The sequence below is a fragment of the Pteropus medius genome, unplaced genomic scaffold (genome assembly GCF_902729225.1).
Source record: "Pteropus medius unplaced genomic scaffold, Ma_sr-lr_union100, whole genome shotgun sequence".
Taxonomy (NCBI): Eukaryota; Metazoa; Chordata; class Mammalia; order Chiroptera; family Pteropodidae; genus Pteropus; species Pteropus medius.
Genome location: NW_024342466.1, coordinates 3989012 through 4012758, shown reverse-complemented (window position 1 = coordinate 4012758; position 23747 = coordinate 3989012). Strand labels below are relative to the sequence as shown.

General features: G+C 61.8%; 2 protein-coding genes across 6 annotated transcripts in view; both read right to left on the bottom strand.

Moving 5' to 3' along the window:
- The window catches only part of GPR35 (G protein-coupled receptor 35), a 21610-nt gene extending 5565 nt beyond the window's left edge, over positions 1-16045 (bottom strand). For 2 of the 5 annotated variants that reach the window (XM_039860929.1, XM_039860920.1), the window contains exon 1: positions 819-9223. Coding sequence is in view for 1 of the 5 variants with exons in the window: in XM_039860920.1 (XP_039716854.1) it covers positions 819-1099 (281 nt within the window). In the remaining 4 variants the exon portion in view is untranslated. Of the gene's footprint in view, positions 1-818; positions 9224-9399; positions 9531-15933 lie in introns of those variants that run through there. The other 3 variants (XM_039860939.1, XM_039860957.1, XM_039860949.1) reach the window with 3 other exon arrangements.
- Positions 9420-20804, bottom strand: CAPN10 (calpain 10). The gene is made up of 12 exons (XM_039860892.1): positions 20462-20804; positions 18278-18409; positions 16953-17149; positions 15934-16151; positions 14448-14589; positions 13577-13743; positions 13037-13317; positions 12220-12422; positions 11846-12098; positions 10266-10465; positions 9996-10083; positions 9420-9829 (listed from the first exon to the last, which is right to left on the bottom strand). Exons 1-12 carry the CDS (start codon positions 20585-20587, stop codon positions 9800-9802), a joined length of 2037 nt encoding a protein of 678 aa, XP_039716826.1. The 5' UTR covers positions 20588-20804; the 3' UTR covers positions 9420-9799.
- Between the last annotated feature and the right edge of the window lie 2943 nt (positions 20805-23747).

Below are 23747 nucleotides of genomic sequence, written 5' to 3'. Positions count from 1 at the left end.
CCCCTCCCCACGTATCCAGCCCCCACCCCACTGGGCTCTTCGCACGAATGAAAATGGCTCCTCTCGTGTCTGGTCGACACTCGAACAACTCAGGGGCGTATGACTTTGATTCCCCCAAAATTAACTGATAGCCGACTGTTGACCAGAAGCCCTCCTGATGACGCAGCTGTCACTTTTTGTGTGTTATGCGTGCCACACGCTGTGGTGACAGCGAGACGAGCCGGAGGAAACACTTATTAAAACGATGAGAGAATTCACATTCGCGTATTTGCTGCAGACTCTGCGTGCGAGTGGACCCGCGTGGGTCAAGCCCGTGGTGTTCGGGGGTCGGCCGTGTCTAGTTCTTGCTTGCGGCTGGGGCCCCGCCTGCTCTGGGACGGGCCATCCACCGTCTGGCATGGAGCAGGGCCCCCGCAGAGCGTGTGGCAGAGCCTAGTGACAGAGCCGAGAACCAGCAGCTTCTTGGCCACAGCAGGTGCTCCATAAGCGCTTGTGGCCACGGGCGCAGAAATGCTGTGTGTGGGGGGCTGTGGCTGACCCCCGGGGCTCCCCCGCATGGAGGGCTGGGCCGGGCCCTTTCCTCAAGGCTGCGCCCTCCTCCGACCCTCCTGTCCCTGTGCCAGCGGTGCCCGTCAGCTCAACCTATAGAGGCCTCGGGAAAGGTGACAGACATGCCCTATCTGCAGCACCCCACCCACCCGGCCGTCACCCAGAACGGCCACTGCACAGGGAACCCAGCAGCTGCTGGCCAGGGGCTGGAGGAGGCTCTGTGGGCGATGCTGACCCCCAGCCCTCGTTGCCTGGGGTGGCTCACTCACCCTGGACAGCTTCTGCTCCCCTCCTCCTGGGTCGGTTCCCCAGAACTGCCTGCTTTCTGCTCTGCCGCTGCCTGCGCACCCTGGGACCCCACCTGGCAGATGCTGCACGTGACCTTGGTGGTTGACGGCTGCATGCTGGCTCCTCCCAGCCTCTTCCTCCTTCTCTGCCTGAGGCTTTTCTGCATGGAAGGCGCTGGCCCCACACCGGGCCCCACTCCTGGACACGCTGGTCCCCATCGCCAGCCTGGGCCTCGGCCTCGTTCCCCAGCAGAGACAGCCATCCCGGCCTCTCTCCGCACAGTGCCTTCCTCCAGGTGGTCCTTCCCACTCAAGAACCTGCAGGGCGAGGCCCTCGGGCTGAGCAGTGACCGATGGGGGTCCCGGCAGAGCGTGAGCGCGCCTGGCACCTCGCCCCGCTCCACGGTCACCTGTGAACCTCCAGCAGGGGAACTCAGATCAGAAAGCGTGACTCACTTCGAACGGACATGTCTCTGTGAGGGGTCCCCCGCCCCCGCCGCCAAGGGCAGTGGGCCTCCAGCTCCGGCTGGCTGGAGCCGGTCTGTCTGGGGTGGACCCAAGAAGTGTGGTTAGCCAGCACTCCAGGACACAAGGAGGAAGGAGGCGCCCGCTTCCCTTGTGAGGCGGCCGACGGTTCTCACATCCCTCCCGGGACCGCTGGCCTCCTGACATGTCCTCTGGGCCTTGGGCACGATGCCAATGGACAGAAAGATGAGCAGACAGGTCACAGAAAAGGACATGTGGATGGCTCGTCGAGGGCACAGGAAGGGCTGACGTACTCGAGGAAGGAGTGGCAAGCACACCGTGACGCCGGTTCTCGCCACGGCGCAGGCACGGCCCGGTCAGCCCGGCAGCAGCCTGTGGGGAAATCGCCCTCGGATCTCAGCCGCCGAAACGGAACCGGCGCGACCCCCGCGAGGGGGCCTGTCCACATCCAGCGTCCAGCAAAGTCCCAGGGCGGAGCCTTTGACCCAGTACCCCCGCTTCTAGAAATCCACTCTACGGACAGGTGAAAAAGGTGCTTCCGGATTTATTTACACACTAAAGTTGAAAATTAAACATTGCCCTAAAAACAGAAAAAAAAAAAGGAAAGAAAAAGACGCCAAGGCCAGCCTCACGGCGCTGCTGGACCCGCGGGGCACGGTGGCCGGACGGCGCCCGTCCGCAGGGCGCAGGGGCCAGGAAGGGCGTCCTGTGCCCCCGGGGAGCACTGGGCGGCTGTGGGAAGGGGGCGGGGTGCACTGCCAAGCAGCAAGGTGGTTACTTATCACTAATTTCCGTGGGGCCAGCAGGTTCTGTGTCTCCAAACGGAAGCACAAGCCATAAAGCTTGTTTTAAATTCAATTGTGACCTACAGGGAACGGGCGGGAGTGGGGCAGAGCAGCAGAAAGCGGACTTCTGTGAATACACCTTGGTTTGCAGGTTTGGCTTTAGAATCATAACTATTTATATAATTACTAAATTCCATTAAATTGTATCTTAAAGGAACTGTTAAACTCGAAAGCAAGATGAGACCATGAACTTGGATTACCAGTCGGTAGCATAGCCGACCAAACTCTTCCAAAAGATTTTAAAGTCCAGTATTTTGACTTCGCTCTGCAATCTAAGGGCAAAAATGCTGCATCATTTTCCAAGTAATTTTAAAAGTTTCGTGTGTACATCTACATAAACCGAGGGTTTTAAAAGTACACACAACATCTTAGACTTTTCAGTGATCGCGTTGTTGGTCCTGCTGGGGTTATCTGGGGAGTATTGTGTGTGTTATGGCATAAAACAAAAGAATAGTGACATCGGACGCTGCGAGGCCTCTGGTGCGGGTGAGGAACACACAGATGCACTGTCGACAGGGTTAAGTGAGCACCACGCCCATCGGAACCGAGTGACAGGCAGCAGCATGTACCGCACTGTGTTATCTTACCCAGAAAACTTCCTGCTTCTGTGCCCCGGAGACCTAAAGACACGCAGCCCGGACACCCAGCCACTTCTCCCGAGGGGAAGTCGGGGCCCCTGGGAGGCGGGGCTTCTGGGAGAAGCAGCAGCACAGGTCAGGTCGGGGGCAGGAAACCGACAGGGGAGCCTGGGGCAGCTGTCGCCCCAGGGCACGAGGCAGAGCAAGTCCACACGGGTTTGCTCCCGCTGCCCAAAGCTGGGGTAATCCGAATGCCAATAAGGAGAATAACGTCAATCAGAACGTGAAAAATGGTCAAATCTATGAATTTGGAATTATACGTAAGGAAATGAAACAACTTCGTCACTTGGGAAGCCATTTTGCCAAAAACAGAAACCACACCTAAGCGCCAGTGACGGGAGCTGGAGTGGATGCGGCCGGCCGGGGACGCCGCAGGTGCCACCTGCGAACTTGGGCCTGTGCGAGGACCGAAAGCAGGGTCAAGGAGGGACGTGCAGAGACGGGGGAGGCGCCTGTGGCGGGGGACCGGGCGACACCGCGGTCCCTGGAGGGCACAGACCCTATGTGGGCCCCGCGGGGCTGCTGGTGTCCGGGCAGCCGATGCGGGCGCTGAGGCAGATGCGAGTCGCCAGGCAGCCTTTACGCACAGTGTGACGGCGCAGGCGGAAGTGGGGTCAGGCCAGGGAGCTGGATGACGCGCCCGCAGATGCGGCGGGGTCACCGCGTGGACCTGGGGACTGGGGGACGCAGGGGAGGCTGGAAGTGGGAAGCACCGCGCCGCAGCGAGCGAGGACGCAGGCGCAGAGCAGGGCGCCCCCGGCGCTGCCGGGTGGGACCGGGCTGTGGGGAGAGCGCACGGTGCAGGCCGGTGCTCGGCTGCAGAGACCTGGGTCTGGGTGCCCCGATCTGCCTTCAGGGTCCCCATCTCAGACAACGACCCCCTGTTGTTGCCCAAATACCTGAGTGTCATTCTGGACACTCGGATTTCCCCCCTCTTCCCTGTCCCTCTCTCCTACATCTCATCAGTCACCACCAAGTGAAATATGCATGTTGTAAACCCAACAGCAACCGTTAAAAGATAAAACGAAGAGGCACAATACGTAAGCCAGCAGCTGACGAGCGAACAAGATGGCGGACTGAGCCCGACCGTTTCCACGATCGCGCCACGTGACCAGCCTGCACACCAGTTAAAAGGCAAAGGTCACGAAACTGGACTTACAAAGCAAGAAATCGCAATGTGCTGTCTGAGTGATAAACGTTTTAAACATTAGGATAGGTTAAAAGTAAAACAATGAAAACTAGTGAAAAAATGGAAGATGAAATAAGACGCAAACACTAAGCGCAGGAGGCTGCGATGGATCCAGTCACATCGAAGTAGACCTCAGGACGGGAACTCCTACCAGAGATAAACAGGGACGGAGGCTCATGACGGTGAGAGGGTCGGCTCAGAGGACACACGGACAAAGCCACGGTTACGACGAGTCATGTCGACACCCCTCTCAGTAACGCAGAGAGAATTAGTGAGGACGTCATCGACTCAGACGTCGGCAAGCTGTCCGAACTGACAGTTATTCAACGGCACGTCCAATGGCAACAGAACACATGTTTTTTCAAGTTTGCATATGAAATTCTCCAAAATAGGCCATAAGACCAGTCTCAATGCAATGAACAGGATTTAGCCATACAGAGTATGTTCTTCATCTACGACACAACCAAACCAGAAATCGATAGCAAAAAGATATATTTAAAGAATGCCCGAAGATTTAGAAACCGAACTATACAATTACAACTCACTCAAGGTCAACTAAGTAATCACGGGGAAACTAGAAAACATTCTAAACGAGACGATAACGAAATGCAACTTACCGGCATTCGTAAGATAAAGCCACCTCGACGCTGGGATGACACTTCGTGGCTCCACTAGCGGAGAGACACGGCCTGAAACCCAAGACGCCGCATGGAGAAGCAAGTGGGGAACCGACGAATTAGACCCCAGCAAGCAGAAGCAAGGCAATACGAGGCGGAAATTACAGAAATGTTACCAAAAATAACCGGGAAAACCAATAAAATGAAAGTTGGATCTTTGAAAAGATTAGTTAAGTTGATAAACCTTCGGCTAAACTGATCTAAAAAAAACCAAATGAATGAAAGAGGATGTGTCGCTTGAAATCTCAGACATTAGAGGAATAAAGGAACATTATTAATGACTTCCTGCAAATACATTTGACAACTTAGTTGAAATGCGCGTTTATGAGTCACAACTTGTCAAGATTTGTACGAGAAACAGAAAATTTGAATAGCCTGTATCTATTAAAGTTGCTGAATTTATAATTCGAAATCTTTCCACAAAGAAGACTCCCGACCCAGGAGATGCTACCAGTGAATTCCATCAAACATCTGAGGATAAAATAATATGAATCGTAAATGTTTTCAGAAAATAAAGGAGGAGGAACACTTCCCAACTCACTGCTGAAGGCAAGTTCAACCCTCAGACCAATGCCGGACAAAGCTGTCACGAGAAGAGACGGCTGCAGGCCAATATCGTGCTGGAACACAGCCACAGGAATTCTTAATGAAATATTAGTTCACCGAATCCAGCAACATATGAAAGGAAGAATACGCATGAGCAAACACCCAGGAATGTAAGGTTCATGCTGACATTAGAACATCGATCGATCAGATGAAGGGGAACATTTGTATAATCCTCTCAAGCAAAGAAAAAAAGTCATTTGACAAAATCCAGCGCCAGTTTACGACAGAAACGCTCAGCAAGGTAGGACCAGGACACTCCCGACTCGACAGAGGCGCCGGCAGAGGACCCACAGGAAGCACGGGGTGCCCGGTGGAGGCAGAAGCCGGCTGCGCTCCAAGGCAGGGAAGTGGCCCCACCGCTTCCATTCCAGACGGTTCGGAGACCCTTACCAGGGAGAACACTTCCAGATTGAAAAGGAAGGAGTAAAACTTCCTGCTTTCACAGGTGACGTAATCGTGTGTGTAGAAAATCCTAAGAAATTTACCCCTGACCATAAGCTAATGAGTGAATTAGCAAGGTTATAGGATAAAAGATTAATAGACGAAAGTATTTCTCTATGTCGGTGACAAACTGGAAAAATGAAACTAAAACTACGGTACCACGCAGAAGCACTGAAAAGCAGTCCTTAAGAAGCGCAGAACGCTTCGCTCAAAGCTCCAGAACAGATGCGAGGCGCTGGCGGGAGCAGGGCCGGCGGCGGCCCGCACCCAGTGTGGAAGGCACCGGTTCTCAGGCTCAGTACGCGGTCAGGTCAAACCCGGGGACACCAGCGGCTCGTGCCGTGGGGTTGCTCCCCGGGAGCACCTCCCGGACCTCCTCCCTCGGCCCGCCACCCCCTGCCTGGCCAGGACACCGTCCCCTCTCCCCTGGATGTTTGCAGCCGCCCCTGGTTGGCCCCCACCTCCAGTCCACCCCCGGCCAGAGGGAGATGTCACATCTCCTAGCACCAGGCCCTGCTTAAAACTGCCGGGTTGCCACCAGGAGATAAGGCCCAAGCCCTCGGGGGCCTTGAGGCCATTTACCTGCCTGTCCAGCCTCAGCTCGCAATGGTTCTCAGCCTGTCGTGTACGGCAGGCACGGAGAGCTTCTTCCGTTCCCTGAGGGTGCCCAGCCCCTCGCCAGCCTCTGCTCTGCACCTGGCTGACCCTAGGTGGCCAAGGACCACCTCGCACATCATCTGTCACCTCGTCAGGAGCATCCAGGTGACCTGCGTGCAGATCATCCCCAGTGGTCCCTCAAGGGCAGAGGCGCCTGGTGGCTCGGCCCTGTCCACAGCACCCCACTTCGTGCTCACCAAGGGGCTTCAGAACCAAGGGGCCGTGGGAGCAAGGCAGTAGAGAGTGAATGTGGAGGCGCTGGCTGGTCTGCTCGGGGGGGCTCAGGGGATGAGTGAGCCCACGTCAGCTGGAGCACAGACACACACGTGTGCACGCATCCTGTCATCACAGCTGCCCAGTCTCCAGCGAGCTGCGGGTGACCTGGACTGGCCTGATGAGCAGTCCCGGCTCGACTCGAGCCAGCGTGGGCCCCCTGTCCAGCAGCCTTACCCTCCAGGTGACGTGTGAGGGGATGGGGAGCCCGGGCTGCCGAGGCATGGCCCCGGTGCGTGTGGGTTGCGTCAGGAAGCAGTGTGCCCGTGTGCCCGGGACCAGCCTCACAGCCCGTGCTCCTCGGCCCTGGGTGAGCGGGCCTCGTGGCCTTAGCCTGGACGGGGGCTGCGCTGCCTGTGCAGACACCACCTGTACTTGCAGGTAACCTGACTGGCCACAGGGTCCTGGCACAGAGTGGACGGCGCACAGGTGCAGCCCCAGCCTCGGCCACTGCCTCAACCTCCCCAAGGGGACGGGGCCCCGGGGCCTGGTGGGCCCGGCCCTCCCCCAAACTCGTCCTCAAAACCAGAGAAGACCCTCCCCCGATGAAGCACGGCCATGTCCAAGGCCTCATGTTGGGGTCCAAAGACCCCAAAGTGTCCCCAGGAGCAAAGAGACTCTTCCGTTCATCTCGAATTATAGCAAAGCGAGCTGAAATCTGTGAAACACGGGAGATGGGCCGGAATCCGGTGAAACCAAGCGAGGCGGACACGGGGCGCCGAGGAGACACGACTACGACTGCGGAGCCCGAGGGAATCAGAGAGGACCGCGGCCCCGGCCCGGCCGGCTCACCCGCCATCCCGGCTCCCACGCGGGACGCAGGCCCCCCACACCCGAGGCCCTCCTCTCGGGATTCCAAGGCCGCAGTACTCACCCCAAGGCTGGCCCAGGCCTGGGGGAGGGCGGCCCAGGACGATGAGAGCGAAGACCCAGGACGAGGACTAAGCAGGACGCAGCTCCTGCTGAGAAGCCACCATGCCGGGAACAGGAAGCGATAACGGGAAGGAAGCCCGAGCAGGGCAAAGTCTGCTGGGAAAGGCGGCGTTTGCACCTGCCGTCTGGGTCGGCCAGGCCACCGTGAACGGTCCCGCACAGTCCCCCAGCAGCTGGTCCGCAGGGCGGCTGGGACCCGCCGGGCCTGGCCCTGCACGTGGCCGTGGGCTCGGCACGGGCACTCAGCGTGGCCAGCTGGCTGCAGCCTGTGGGTTCCACGTGGCCGCGGGCCGTGTCAGTAGGTGCAGGGCTGAGACGCAGCGGGACTGCCCTGGGCCTCAGGCCCTCCCGGTCAGCGGGACCCCGAGGTCTGCAGCCCCGGCTCAGCCTGGGCTGTCCTGCACTGGGCCTGGGCAGTGTCAGATGTGAGTACAGACGAAGGCCGAGGTGTCTAAGGCGCTGGGAGTCTCGTCACGTGGCAGGAGGGGCGCAGACCAGGCCCCACTGTGCCCAGCCGGTGGCTTCCCCGGCCCCAGCCCCTTGCAGCCTGGAAGCCCAGGGGCGACTGCCCCCCAGGCTGCCTTTCTCTCTCTCTCCTGTCGCCCGCCCGCCCCGCAGTGCAGCCCCACAGAGCCCTCTGCCAAGCAAGTCCTTCCCTAGCGCCCAGCAAGTGACCAGGACTCGGCCCCAGACCAGTCACGGCAGGGCTCCTGGCTGAGCATCCAGAAGGCCCTGGGAGGGAAAGGGCGAGTCACCCGAGGGTCCCCTGGGAGGAGCCAGTGTGAGCTGCCACGCTGCCACCTTGACCCCCTGCCCTGGCGAGGCCAGCCCCTGCCTCGGAGAGTCCTGAGCACCTTGCCCAAGTGACGGGGGCAGCTGGCATCTTATCTTTAGGGTCCACACCATAGCCCCTTCCTTGGGGAGGGTGCTCCCCCATCCCATAGGAGCACCCCGCCAGGATCTTGATGGGTGAGAGTTTCTGGTTGTCTCTATTTTGATCAAACCGTGGCAGCAAAACGAGCAGAGGGGAGAGACTGGCGGTGGAGCCGGCGCCGAGGTCTGGGGTGCGGCTCAACAGCACCCGGGCCAGCACGCGCCAGCACCCTCCGCGGAGGGGTGACGCAGGGGACATGCCCTGTGCCAGATCACCCGGGCAGGACCACTGGGTAAGATGGCGTTTGCAGAAGGAGCTCTGGGCTGGGACGGGGCATGGGGGTCTGGATGGCCTCCCCCAGCTGTAGCCCCACCGTGTGGCCTGTGGAACTGGGGGTTCCTGGAGAACGCACACAGGCTCCCCACTACGGCAGATCACGAGGCACAAGGTGCGGGGTGCGGCCATGATGGGGACGTTGGCAGAAGTCAGCCGCAGCTGACACCCGTGCAGAGCGGGAAGTGAGAACCTCTGTCCTGATTCAGGACGTTCGAGCAGCTGGACGCCTGGGTCACGCCGAGGACAGGATGCTGAGTCAGAGAAGCAGGACGGGGGCCTGCCGCCTCAGACACGGCCGGGGTCAGAGGCCCTCGGGGACAGCCCCTTCCAAGCTGAGCGCAACGACTGCGTCTGGCACCACCTGCTCGAGGAAGCGCGAGGCCTCAGGGTCTGTGGGCACCATCTGGCTGTTTCGCCAGGTGACTGAGAGCCTGCCGGCTGGAGAGGGACCGGCAGGCGCCTGTCTGCCTCCTGCCTGCTCCCCGCTGCTCCTGCCCTGGCCATGCCCTGCATGCCCACTCACCTCTATTCTTCACCCCCACCTCTGCCCCGAAACCTTCCCCCAGAGGCCACAGTGTCCAGGGTCAGCACGACCCCGTGACACCCACCCGAGACGAGATCCATCTGGAACTGCTCAGCACTCCAGTTTACTTATAAAGTTACATCCTAGAAACGCCTCTAACAACAGTCTCAAAGAAGAGGTGTAGAGACACTCTCGTACGTCCGCTGCACGCCGCTCCCCGGAGCCGCGGAAGGACGACACGGGGTTCCTGTGAGCTGCCGTCCGGCGGGAGGGACGACATGCAGGCGCGACTTTCTTTTGCCTTCCTGCCCCCGGGGCCGCCTCCTCTCCAGGACAGACTCTCCACCTGGACCCGCAGGCGCACGCAGCCGCCCGCTCAGGACTGGCCGCCGCAGCACCGAGGCTGGTGGCACTGTGTGAGGATGCCGTGGGCCACCGGGAGCCCCTCGAGGCCCTGTCCCCTGAGCAGACACGGAGTCATCCAGTTAGGTCTTCATCACTGCCATGAAGGAGGCCTGCGAAAGGACAGACGGTGATGTCTGAGTAGTGGCCACTGTGCAAGGTGGGGTGGGGCCCTCGGCACCCACTGGCACTGCTGCAGCTTCCCAGCCCTCAGGGGAAGACACGAGTGCGGCCGCTGGGAGGGCCCGGGTGAACGAACACCCCCGGGCCCCTCCGTACCTCCTGGAGGAGCTGCCCCAGCATTTCCTGGCTGTGAATGGAGCGCCTGTGGCAGAGAACTGCTCGCTCACCCTCCGGGTCCCGCTTCCTGCAGTGGGGATAGGTGTTTAGCCCGTCTGCTCTCCCCGCACAGGGTGACAGGCAAACTGGCGTCTGGGAACGTGTGGCAGCCTCTGACCTCTGCCCAGACAGCTAAGAGCTGGGCGTGTGGGCAGGCGGGAGACACGGGGCCATGACAGGCACTGGGGACTAAGCCCCCTGAAGCCCCACCTGTCTATTCTAGTGGCTATGGTCACGGTGAAGGTCCCCTCTGTGTCTGGCAGGTAGGTGGAGGGCACAATCCTGTAGGTCCCTGCGGACAGGTGGCAGAGCCGGCTCACATCCCGGGCGTAGCAGTGTGGCACACAGCTCAGCAGAGGCTTCTGGAGCAGCAGGGAGGCCGTGCCCTGGGCCGCGCCGTCCGCGGGAACCTGGGGAGGCACGGGCTCAGCCTGGGGGGCCTGTCCCTGTGGTGGACAGAACTGCCCTGGCCGTCTTCTGTCTCGGGCCGCCCTGTCCCGCTGCAGCCTTCTTGGATCCCTTGAGGCTTGACGCCTGGTCCCTCAACCCCAGCCCGCATCACACATGCCACCCCCTCAGGCGGAAGACCCACCAGCTCCACAAAGCTGGGCTCCCCACTCGCCGAGGCCCCACCACCCTGGCCCGGGGACGCCGGCGCCAACCCTGGCCAGGCCCCATCCCGAGAGTCATGTGGTCGGGCCCGGGTACGCTTCCCGGAGCTCCCAGGAGCCTCTGCTCTGGGGACCCCGGCAGCTCCGCACCCCGCCCCCCAAGGCACAGAACATTCTCAGAGAAAACTCTGCTCCTCTGGCAGAGCACCGCCTCCGGCTGTGTGCGCGCCCCACCCTGCAGCCTCCCGCCCACGCACCCGCCACTTTCCCCATCTGGAAGTGGGGCTCAGGAGCACGGCGGCCTACAGGCTGGTGAGCCGCGTCTGTGCCCTGGGACCCAGGCCTGTGACTTGTGACCACTGGTGTCACCTTGCCCCTGTCTGCCCGCCTGGCGGAGAGCGCATACTGATCAAGGTAGACATTCCGGTGGCACTTGTGACTCGCTGGCCCCTTCCCAGCCTCCACGCCCCCACCCCACACTTGCAGGGTCGCATGCCTCTTCTGGAGGGCCCCCCGGGGCCACCCCCTCCTAGACTAAAGGTGGGGACAACGGGCTTTCTGCCCCAGCTCCTGGAAGCCACCCCTTCCCTGAGGCCAGTCTGGGCTCAGGCCCCGCCCCATCCCTCCGAGCCCCCTGGGGCCCTGACAGCCCCTCTTCCACCTGCCTGGCTTCCTGCTCCTGAAACCTTGTTCGTCAGTCAACAGATCACTTTAGTGTGGCTCCTCCTCTCCCCTCCTCCCCCCCAAGCCCATGCCACCATCACTTCTTCCTGGCTCACAGCGGGCGCCCCTGCCCCAGGAGCAGCCTGAGTGGTATGGGGTGTGGGGAGAGGTTACAAAGCTTTGGGGTGGCTGCTGGCGTACGACGGATCAGTCCCCATGACACCACTGGGTCTTCTGGGGAGAAGTGACCTCGTGACGTAGTTGTTCTGAGCCAGGCAAGTGGACAAGGGAGTGCCTGAGCTGACTGTGACCCCCAGGGTATCACGGCCTTGGTGAAACCTAGAAATGAGTCTTGCACCTGACGGGCCGGCCTGGCCAACACGCCCAAATGATCGAGTCCAGGCCTCCGTGCCACGACCTGCCATCTGCGTGGACACCCGTCCTCTGAGGGGCCTTCCCGCCCCACCCCGGCTCACGGCACCCAAGCCCAGCCCCCTGGCAGATGGAGCGTCTTGCCTGGAAGACATGGAAGCCGATGGGGTGGCACTCGCTGTCGGGGCAGTGCTGCTGCAGAGTGATGCGGACACAGTGGGGGCCGCTGCCCTCGGGGACCGAGAGCGGGAAGCAGGGGTTGGTGGCGTAGGAGGCGAAGTTCCGGCTGCCCCCGGCTGTCTGGCCCGCCCGCCAGCAGCCCCGCAGCTGCACAGTCTCCCACTGTCCCGACAGGGCCTCCTCGGGGTCTGCGTTCTTGGCTGCCAGCCTGACGGCACTGCCGGCGGAAACAAGCACAGGGGCCAGCTGGCGGCAGGACTCGGGCCTGCCCCGGTCAAGGCAGAGACGCGGCCGGGAGGAACCCTCCCCATCCCGAGCCGGCCCTGCAGGGCCCTCACCTAAGAGACACTCTCCCGCTGGAGAAGACGCGGAGCAGGAACTGCCCGGGCACATCCTTCAGGAAGGTGCTGGGCACGGCCAGGTAGTAGCCGGGGTCGAGCTCACAGCGAAGGTGGACCTCGCGATCGTACGCGTGGCACACGGTGCCGGCCACCGGGGGCGAGGACAGGACTCTGGGCAGGCTGACCCGCCGCTTCTCCACCTGCGTGCGAACGTCACAGACCTGGCTCGGGCCACTGCAGCACTGGGCCTCCCCTCGGCCGAGGTAAAGCCTGCGGGGGACCCCCCGCCTCTCGGCCGCCGAACATGCGCAGACCCCCGGGCTCTCGCTCAGCCCTGTCCCAGATGGGAGCCTGCAAACTGCCTTGCTCCTGGAGGGGACACACAAACATGACAGCGCTGTGCCCAAAAGTGCTGCTGGACAAAAGGCTGGCCTGCGACTCCTTCAGCAGGAGAAAGGAACGCAACGTGAGCCATGCCCACAAAGGGACGAGAAACTCGGGACCAAGCTGCCAGCCTCGGCAGGACACACAGGATGTGAGCAGGGGGTGGGCAGGGGGGCAGGCAGCATGGGCTGCCCCTGGACATCAATCCAGACCTGTCCATCCCTGCAAGACAGGGAGACAGGCGTGGGGCGGGGGAAGTGGCTTCCCCAGGTCCCACGGGAGTGGCTGGCTCCTCAGCAGTGGTGCTCAGAGCCAGGCTCACGGGAACGTGCCCCGCCAGCCGGTGCAGCTCGGATTGGCGCTGGGCTGAGGGAGCACCCGCTGGCCTGTGGCTCCCGACCGTCCCGGGCGAGCAGCCCCGCGCACCCACCTTCCACAGGTGCAGGCCCACGGCCGGGCAGTCCTGGCCCAGGGCACTCGCCCACCTCCACGCGGTGCAGCTGGCCCCCAGGGGTGCCCGGGCCCGGCCAGCCCCATCGGTCGTGCGCGTCCTGGGTCTCTGCAGGACAGTGACATATACCTCGCTCGGCTCTGAGACCCGCAGCCAGAATTTGGGGTTGCTGGGGAAGCTGCTGTTGTTCCGGCAGCCTCCGGCCGACTGGCCCTTGACCCAGGCTCCAGGTAGCTCCTGGGTGTGGCACAGTACCTTCCCTGGGGGATGGGGGGACGGGACACACCACATCAGGTTCCCACACCTGCTCCCCACTGCCACCGCCACCAGCCCTCCAAGGGCCCGCCGCCTCCCGCCACCTGGATGGGAGGGGACAGCCCCGCAGACACGGCCTGGGCAAGGGGCTGTATCAAGAGCCCTGCAGGGGCATGCGGGCCCCGCCCTGGCTGACCCCCGAAGGCAGAGCCCCTCCGAGGGCCTGCAATGCAACCGCACGGGGACCGCCCTGAGAACAGTTACCTGAGTAGAGGCTCTGCAGGTGGCCGGCCTCCGTGACCGGGTAGCCGATGGTGACCTCATCAAACTCCTGGAGGAACTCCTGCTCGTCCACCCAGAACTCCCCATCCTGGAGCTGGGACAGCAGCTCGGAGCTGGCCGCCGCATCCACCCGGCTCCACCCTTCGCCCCTGCAAGCGACCTCGTGTCAGGCCTCCCGCCCGAGAGCAGACAGTGCTGACTGCGGAGCAGGCAGGAGGGGACGCGGGGGGTACTGAGGGCGTCCTGAGAGCCCATGTCCCTGCCAGCCCCTTGAGAGCCCAGCTCCACAGCCCCACGCTCGCATCTGCTCTGGGCCGCACCTCCCACGGGGCAGTCCTCGCACCTCCCCAGGGGCTCCTGCTTCTGGAGGCCCGACGCGGGGCCCGGCCGAGCGGAAGGGTCAGCGAGAGGTGAGGGAAGGGCGTCTCCCCATCGCCTCGGTGAGCTGCTCAGCCGAGTGTGGGGTCTGCTCGCTACCCGGCCGGGTGAGGGGACTGTCCCAGCACCCTTCCAGCAGGACGCGGCAGTGGCATAGGCGTCACATAGGTCCCCGTGGCCCACAGCCTGGTTGGGCATACGCCACTCCCTGGGCACCCTCAAAGCAGCACCCCGGAGCCGAGGGTTCCTCGGGCCCAGTACCAAGCACTACGCCACCTCCTGAGGCCATCTGGGGCCGAGCACGGAACACATGGCCCACAAGCAGGGGTCAAGTGGACCTCGCTGGAGACCGACTGAGCACTGTCATGACCATTGAAATAACCATGGCACAAGCCGCGGGCACCAGGGCCCAGGACCCCCACTGTCGTGACGGCTCCACCCTCCCCTGGGGACAGCGGTGCCGCCGGGCACTCACCCCTCCGTCCAGGGTCCCCGCCAGCACCGCCGGCCCCAGGGGTTCTGAACGCGCAGCAGCAGGATGCTCTCGCCGGCCCGGCCCTGGAGCTCCCGCAGGTCCGAGACGATGAAGGCGTGAAACTCCCCCAACTCCCTGGCACCTGGGCGGGGAATGGCTCGGTCACGGGTGGACGCACAGCCACGCAGGCACCTGGGTCCCCAGACAGACCACCAGGCTCCTGTCCTGACCGCCGGACTCCGGCCAGACCAGTCGGCCGGAGAACTCGCTCGCTTCTCTGGGCCTCGGTCCCCACCTGGCTGGATGAGGGACGCTAGCCATCACGCACGGGGCCATTTCTCGAGCGTGCTGCCACCGACACTGCCGTCGACGGCCTGCAACGGCCAAGGAACGAGGGAAACCTCCTCTCGGCGAGGCCAGCTGCGGGGGCAGGGGACAGCCAGGCAGCACGAGCACTGGAGGCCCAGGGGGATGACTCCACCGGCCCAGAGACTGGGGACAGACGCGTGCGTGTGGGGGAGCCAGACGGGATGGCACCCTGTCTGGGGAGGAGGGGCGGTGATCCAGAGCGGAAATGAGAAACTCCTGGAACGTTTTTAAGTGCTTTATTCAGAATGGCACTGTAGCTTCCACTCCGGATGTCCTGCCCGTGTCCCCAGCCCCCTGCCGCCTCAGTGGGCTCCAGGTTACCCTGCCCTGGAGGCAGTTGATGCTAAGCAGACCAGCCCCTTGCCCTCCGGAGGGGCTCCCCTCAGTCTCAACTGTGCTGGAGCCACGTCCCGGGGTCTGCCCGTGGGGACCCACCCCGGGCCAGCCCTCACGCACAAGCCGGGCCACGTAGCTGTCAACACGGGTCATTTGTTCCAAAGTTCACAGTCTCTGACCAAAATTCCACTATGGAAAGAACCCTAAACGTGAAACGTTTATGCAGAGAGACGTTCACTGCGACATCACTTACGCCACCATAAAATCGGAAGCCCTAAAACACCCAACGTCAAGGAAGCTACTGCTAATCCGCTAGTGCAATGACGCGCTGGCCAAGTTTACGTGACGACACAGAAAACTGTACGCCCAGCAGAAGGCAAAAAGTACATGCTCATGGAAAGAACTGAGAACGAATCGGAAGCGGTCCCGTCTGAGTGACTGTCCCTTCAGCGACCGTTCGCTCTGAGCACTGCATTACCCAAACAGACACCCGCATGTCCATGCTGCCAGGCTGCCTGCCGGGCCAGAGACGGTGCCACCTCCCGCTTCCCAGACCATCTGCACAGCGGTCACCCGAAGTAGACTCCTGCCTGGCCCTGGTGCTAAGTCCTGGGCAAGGAAAAGGGACCCTCCCTCTGGGGAAGGGCGAGCAGCAGGAGGTCACACACCCAGGACACCGCTTGGACGGACCAGTGCCCTGCTCTCGCCTCGTCCTGATGGGCCATGGGTCAGCCTGCTGGTGAGAGGGAGCATGTGCTGGCCTCAGTCGCCACCACCGTACCTGCTCTGGGGCTGAACACCGAGCAGCTGATGAGACAGCGCTCTTTGAGGCCGAGCAGCTGCCGACAGGTCCTGGCCTCCACGCCGCCGGGCCTGTCCTGTTGGCCACTGGTTCTCGCCACGTCCTTCAGGTTCCACCTTTCTGCCAGGCCACCGGTCAGGTCCACCAGGGCATCCGCCACCTGCCCTGCCCACAGATGTTCATAGGAGCCGTGGACCCTGGGGAGGCAGCCATGGGGAGTGAGCCCCAGCACTGGGGCGTGGCTCCCTGCTTTCTGTTATCCCACAGCCTACGATACCCCAAATCCCCCTCTGACCCCCACTCCACAATCTCTCCTCTTTGCTGCCTCATCCTCCCCGCACCCAGGCGCAATTCACGCGCTGCCACGCGGTGTCCTGGCAATAGCCTGCCACCTCTGCCCGCGAGCAGAGCCCGTCCTGCCCCCTGTGTGGGCCCAGGCATGAGGCGGCACGGGGCAGAGGCTGTGAACAGCTTCCCCTCCGTCTGTCGGGACAAACCTCACACCCCAACGGTGGCCATCGGGTGGAGGGACTGTCACACTGACGTCGCCAGGAGGCCCTCCCCACTTCCTGTTAGCGAGGCGTCAGAGCATTCTAAGAGCACGGTCCTTCAATTCAGGGCCGGGTGAGGGTCTCGTCTCAGCCAGGGCCATGCTAAACAAGGACGGATTCCTCCATGCCCGCCCCCCGCCCCCGCAACCTGCAGAGAGGCCGCTTGTCCCCGACAGTGGAAAATAAACAGACGGAAACATCTTTCTTGCGGAGGACTGAAGAAAGAGAAAAGACACACACCCTCTTTCTGGGGGTGACCTCCGCACGCCAACTGTGAAGTGGGGGCAGGGAAAGGGGGTGGATGGGGCAAGAGAAGACAACCACGGGCCGAGCCTCAGAGCTTCTGTCCCTGGACGGATCAGCCCCAGCCCGGGACCGGTCTCCAGACCCTTGGGACTGACAAGGGTGTCCCGCCCTGGCCTGGCCCCCCAGCCTCCGGCTGCGTACTTGGCGTAGACCTTCTCCAGTAACGGGAGCCAGAACACATCCTCTCTCTGGCACCGGGAGAAGCAGAGTCTCCCTGCAAGACAAGGCAGACGGTCATCTATGGTCACCTCCACCCAGCGTCCGAACTGCCAAACTCGACAAGTGAAGGAGCCGCAATACGTCGGGTCGAGCCAGCTCGCCTGTCCGGGAGCGATGACCTGCCGTGCAGAGGGAGAGGCGACAGACCGTGAGACACAAACATCACGCCACGCTGTCAAGGGCCTTAACCAGAGTGAGCACAGCGGAGCCGTCCCACACTGCCCTGCGGCTCCGCGAAGGGCTCGGCCTCGCTCCACACCTGGAGGTCACGCTCAAGGAAAACTGACCACGGGACAGAGCTCGCAGCCCTTCTCCAAAAGCTTAAAGTCAACCATTACGTCCTACTGTCCCAAATGAGGACTTGGCCTGAGTCCAAAACAAATGTGATTTTTATGAGCACAAGAAACCCAATTCTCGACTGAGCTGGTGGCAAGTGGCAAGTCACCATAGGCACAGCAACTCCCCTGCAGAAGCCTGGAGCTCAGGACCCCTGCCAGCACCTGGTCACGTGTTCACCGCCAGGTCTGGGGTCCTGACCCAAGAGGCAGTGCGGGCTTTGCACCTACAAGACTTGTTTGGCCCTGGCTCTGGCCCTCACTGGCCGGGAAGACGGTGACAATGGTCTAGTGTCCTCGTCTGTAAAGAAGGGTCAAAGCCAGTGAGGCCTATAAGAACGAACGCCAGTGACGTGAGCACTTAGCATGGGGCCTGGGACGTGGCGGGCATGCTGAGCAAGAGCACCACTGCCCGCGAACCTGCTGCACTCCCCTGTAACGCTTAGCGAGAGCCGCACGGGCCATCTACACCTGCTGCTCTGCCAAGCATCAGAAACAGTGGCGATCACCTCTAGCCATTTATACTCAAAACCCATAAATAGTCAACTAGCCAGGGAAACTCAGTGCGAACTGGGGCTTAGGCCCCTGCAGCCCACCTGTTCCCAGTCAGGCTGGCACGTCTGTCTTTTTACTACAAACGTGCGGCCATGACTACACGAGAACCCAGAGCTCAGCAGACAGCAGAGCAGGGCAGAAAGCACCCCGCTGAGCCCCTGCAGGTGAGGCGACACTGCATCTGCGCCTCAGCGCCCCTGTGGCCTGAGAGCCAGGCTCGGTCCCATGGCCCACACTGAGCGGCCACAGCACAGCCCCACAGCACACAGGCGTCAGCTGCCTGGCCTCCTGCTTCCTTCCTGTGCACGGCAGACAGGAAGACGAGGGCAGAAGAGAAGCCCGCACTGTCACAGACACCTGCTCCAGGAGGTGCCGGCTCTTCTGCAGGGCGGCACAGGCGCACAGGAACCAGCAGTCCCCCAGCAGCCCTTGCTTCACCCGCCCTTCTTGTGGGTTATCTGCAAACAGCCGGGGCGAGGCACAAATTTCCTGAAATAAAAAAAAAAAAATCGTCTAGAGTTACATCATGCCTGATGGCTAGTTTTTAAAACGAAGAACACAGATCCAGGGAACGGGGCTGGGTGGGGCCTAACTGCGGAGGAGGGGGCTGGCTGCTTGTCGATGTTATCCGTCGGCCACCCCTGGTTTCACGTCACTCTGTCCAGCTTAGATTGCAGGGTCCCTGTCTCTGTCCACCTTCCTAAATTGGCAAAACCCTCAAAATGGGATGAACCCTACCATCCCCTACTTGAACAGTGAAATGTTTGTCTAGGAGACGGTCTCACTTTACATTCAAGACAGCAAATCTCGCAAACCTCGGATGGGCCCTGAACGCTGCTGGAAGCCGACTGCTTCTCCAAAAGGCTCAGTTCCCAGCCGGGGCCACTCACGAGCGCCACTCGCCTCTCCCCGCCCTCCCTCCTCACGCCGGCCACGCCCCCTCGCCTCCTGCTTCGTCGGAAACTACCGGGCCTGCACCCTCCTGCCTCGGGGCCTGGATTCCTCCTGCGACCCTTTCCCTCTCCCACCTCCACAGGCAGAATCTGCCAGTGGGGCCGCGGGAGAACCTCCGTCTCCTCTGAGACACCGTCCGTCCCACAGCACTGCCTCCCCTCCCGGTTCCCCTTCACCAATGAACTCGTCCCCACTCTTGACACAGCCTCCTCCAGCTTCCGAGCCAGTCATGCCTCCAAACCGCCTTTATCAATGTCCCCTCCGTGTCGTCCGACTCGACGGGCACCCGTCTGTCCTCATCTCTCCCAGCACTCGGCAGCATCAGGACAGCAGTCCCTTGTGGCTGCCATGAGTCCTTTCACCTCGCCACCTGCTGCTTCTCAAGTCTCCCTTCCAGGCACCGCCTGACCCCTGTTGGAATGCCAGGGCCCGTCCAGGCTCAGCTCCGAGTCCCCCTTCTGTCTACTCATACTTCCTCCTGACGTACTCTTCCACGGTTCCGGGCCCAGGTCGCAGACGGAGCCTCTGGCCCGCACCTGCCTGAGCTCCCACTGCCATAGCCAGCGGCCTACTGACAGCTCCACTGCACATGTGAGCGCAAACCCCAGCCCGAGGTGTCCACCCCAGCTCTCCCCCACCCCCTTCCCCCTAGGTGCTCATTCCTGACCCGTCCCTATCCTCACCCTCCACCTCCAGGCGGTCGCTAAGGCTTATCGAAGTATTTCCGAATGTCCCACTGCTAACGGCTGTCACACCGCCGGAGCCCCTTCATCCTTCTGCAACGGCCACTCACTCTCGCCCCGACAACCCACTTCCCACCCAGCAGCAGGAGCAAGCTTCTTCAAACATGCACCCCCGAATCATTCCTCCAAAAACTCCTCCAATGGCCTCCCATTGCACTTGAGATCCATTTTTTACCCAAATTCCACTGGCGTGGCCTCTAAGGCTCCTCATGCTTTGGCCCTGACCTCCTCCCAAGCCAAACAGGTCCTCTCACTGCCACCCAAGGAGAGTGCCTCAGTCGCCAGAGCCGGCTGGCGGCCACGCGCTCAGGGAAGGCAGGCTTGTTCCTGGGGCAGTCTCATTCAGCGGAGAAACCATTTCTAAACGCGTCACCCTGACACTAGGCCAGAGCACCCCTTTAAGTTGCCACCTTAAATATTTACACCTGGAAATGCAGGTGCCTAAGTCCAAGAGAGGCTGCTGCAGAGCCCAGCGGCTCTGTTCCGTGGGCTCAGAGGAGCAGGGAGGCGCGCACCGCCAGCCGGCCGGAGACACCGCAAAAGCAGCAGCAGAGCCATGCCCTTCAGAGCGGAAGAAGAGTGGGGCTCGGTTTGCGTCTGTTACCACGCCCCCTCTTCCTCGGTTCTCCGGAATAGAGCTCTCACAAGTGGGGGCCTGAACTCGGGCTCCAGCACGCCCCAGTGGGGTAGGGAGCCTGGAGGACCACAGCAGCAGACCCTGCGGGATACGGTGCCCAAACCCGGCTGACCCGGCCACCCCTCCAGCGGGCACAGCCCCCGCGCTCGCACCGCGGTAGAAAACGACGTCTAGAGACCCAACCCGAGGCCCGACCCGCCGCCCTACCTGAGGCCGTCTCCAGGTGATGTCCTCCCGGAACTGGGCCAGCGGCGTGGAGAAGCTGGAGAAGAGAGAGGAGTCGGAGGCGGGGAAGGCGGCGTCCCGGAAGAGCTCCCTGGCTGGCGCCCACATCTTGGGCGCCCCGAGCTCCCATGTGCAGCCCGAGCCCCGGCGCAGAGCGCGGCCGAGAGGGAGTGCAGCTCCGGAAGGAGGGCGGGTCGTCCGGAGGGCGGGTCGGCTGCCTGCCCGACGCCCCCGGCTTCCACCCGGGTCTCTACCTCAGAGAGACCCGCGGCTGCGACTCAGCCCGGGCATCGCTCGCTCGGTCGCCCCGGTAACCTCAGGCTGCAGCCAACCAGGCGCGTCGCTAGGAGTCACATGACACAGCGGCCCAATCGCCCTCGAGCGCTATGAAGTCCGCGCAGGATTCTCAGCCCTTCCGGGGGCGTGGCTCCCGATCCGGACTCTCGCGATGCCGCGCCGTCTTCCCGGCTGCATTTCTTCCGGGCCGACTGAGGTCCCGGCCGCGGTTCATGCCCGAGACGCTAGCGGGCGTCTTGCCCTTGGGCCGGTGCGGCTCGGGCCGGGGCGTCGAGACTGCTTAGACTCGCGGGCTCTGGGGGCTGAAGGGACCGGAAAGGCCTCCTCGGCCGAGGCGGGGCCGTGGACCACAGGTCCCAGCATGCTACGCTGGCTCCCAGAATGCTCCTCTTCTTCCGGAGCGCGGGGCGGGTCCGCCTTTGTGGTAGGTGCCAGTGGGAGGAGACTAGCTTGAGAAGGCGAGATTTGAGTGGTTAGGGGCGGTTGTTGTGTTCTACTGTTGTTGTGGTTGTGTCCTAGGGTCCTGGGGAGTGAGACGGCCCCGCGGAGTGCCCTCTCGGGCCTGGGATGCTGCCTCAGGACAGCCTGGGATCAGACGAGCTGGGTCCTGAGCGGGGCAGGGTATGAGGCTGGCGTAGCCTTCCGGTCCCCAGGTGGCCAGGCTTTTGGTCCTGGTGGGCTGGGCAGGGACCTGGACGTGCGGCGATAGTCATGGCCGCTCAGTGCTGCGAGGAGGTGAGGACAGTGATTTCGGGACCACCTCAAGGATGCAACGTTGCTGCAGGAACCTGTCCTACCCCATCCTCTTCTTGCCCTTGGAGGGGCAAGCTTATTCTTTGCCCGCTCCTCCAAGCTGCCTCACTATAGCTGAAGAGTGGTGTAAGGATCGGGTAGGAGAGGAGAAGGGGCCTACTAGTGACAGCTCTCTGTCACCTGTTGGGGCTTCTCTGATTTTGCATCTCCAGGCTGCTTTTTCCCAGTGCCCAGGTATGAAACGTGGTCAAATCAAAGCCCTTTTCCTGCAGTTAGATCCCAAAGATTCCTACTGCTGGACAGGAAACAACCTGGTCCAGGAGCCCCAGGTTCCTGAGAGGCGGGGCAGGGTCTGCATGAGTAGCAGCTGCTAGTGGGGGCATGACATTGTCCTGCCTTGACCCCACTAGGCCTCAGCGCCCTGGTTTGGGGTTCTAGGGTACTCATCTCTGCTGAGGTTCTGGGAAAGGGGGTGACCAGACCGCCCAGCACGTGTCTGGGATGCTAGGACTTACTTCATTTCCATGCAGCACCCTGTGGTGCCGGCCTCCCAGATGTTCTGTTCCCTCGGCAGGCTGGAGGCCACCCTGCAGCTGAGAGGAATCAGGAAAGGACTGGACTCTGCCTCACTTGGGGAGTCCTGAAGGAGTCAGACAAATTTTTCCCTGCCCTGGGGTGCTGGGCAACGGGTCTGCCCCAGGTAGCAGGAGTGATTGGCAGCAGAGCTGGTCCCAGCCCAGGATCTGGGCTCTTAAGTGGGTGCCTCAGGCTCGCAAGGACGGCATTAGGGCAGCTTGCCCAGCATAGCTCTAATTGCACCATCCTCACCCCATATGCCCCATGGTCCCATCCCCCACTCATGAGTGCAGAGATGCTCCCTAAGTCAATCAGGAGTGCAGGCCTGTTTGCCTTTTCGGCCCACCCCCACCCTGCGCAGAGAGGGGGCTTCTGGCTCCTGGGTATCAGGAAGTTGGAAGCATCCTGGTTTGGTGAGACAAGAAAGTTCTGGAGGCAGCTAGTACTCGACTCAACCACAGGCTCTCGGACAGGCAGTTACTTAAAGTCTGAGCCTCAGGGCTCTCACGTAAGCCCCCCCCATGTCACAGTGCTGGTTAAAGGCTAACGGAGGATGAAGATAGACGTTTCCTCAATGCTCAGGACTCGTCCTCCCACCGACCACGCCCCCAGCCGGCAGACTATAGCACACAGCTAACCGCTTCCTTCCCAAGCCCATGGGTGCTGCATGGGCCCTGTGGAACCTGTGCCTCACCTGCTCTCCCACCACCCCCGACGCGCCCCCACGTTATAACTGCTCCGGAGACTTGGCACTCCATGGCTTTGCTCACACCCCTTGTCCTCCTGGGTGACTGCCCCTGTCCCTTTTCAAGGATGTTTCCTGACCTCCTAGCTAGGAAGGTCTCTCTCCTCTGAACACCGCCCCCCGCCCCACCCCAATCTCTGTTTAGTGGACAGCAACCGGGCACTTCTGTCCGGGCTCTGCATTCCCGTGAAGGTAAAGAAGTTAGAAACTAGTGTCCTGCCCACAAATCACCCCAAGTTCGGTGGGGGCGGGGAGGAGAGCGTAGAGGTGCTCGGGGGAAAGACAGGCAGCAGGAGCTCGTGGAGGAGAAGGGGAGGGGTACCGGGTGAGCGCACAGCCCTGGCCTGGTTGGCTGCCACTTTCCACTGGGCTCCACCACACAGAGCTCCTACCTCGCCAGCAAGAGCCCCGGTTTTGATTCTGCGTAGTTGCTGACAGCTGGGGAGTCTGGACCTGTCTCCAGCTCGAGAGTCGGAAGTTTTAGGAAGGGGCCTGTGCCCCAGCGCTGGGCAGCAGGGCATAAAAGCAGTCCTCAGCAGCCGCTGGGAGTCTCGCAGCATCTCCCAAAGGCCGGAGGGTGGGCAGCCAGCCCTGGGATGCCAGTGCTTGGGGATGGACGGCTGCAGCCGGCTTGTGCCCGGCAGGAGTCAAGCCAGAGGAAAAGGCCAATATACTGAGAATGCAGAGCAGAAAGAGAAAGAGCCTGGGTCTTTGTTGATGTCCCTCGGCCGCGGAACTGGTCTGTGCTAGAATTGCCCTGTATTCATTATGTACTTTTGCATTAACAAATCACCCCAAACTCAGCCACTTGAAATGACATTCGTTATCTCAGTTTCTGCAGGTCAGGGGTGTGCGAGTGACTCAGATGGGTGGTTGTGGCTCAGGGTCTCTCGGAAA

Coding starts and splice junctions, on each gene's coding strand:
- CAPN10 (XM_039860892.1), bottom strand. CDS start 20,587: ATGTGGGCGCCAGCCAGGGAGCTCTTCCGGGACGCCGCCTTCCCCGCC. Junction 10,084..10,265: donor ATAGCCACTAGAATAGACAG/GTGGGGCTTCAG, acceptor TCCCCACTGCAG/GAAGCGGGACCCGGAGGGTG. Junction 9,830..9,995: donor TGGGGCAGCTCCTCCAGGAG/GTACGGAGGGGC, acceptor GTCCTTTCGCAG/GCCTCCTTCATGGCAGTGAT.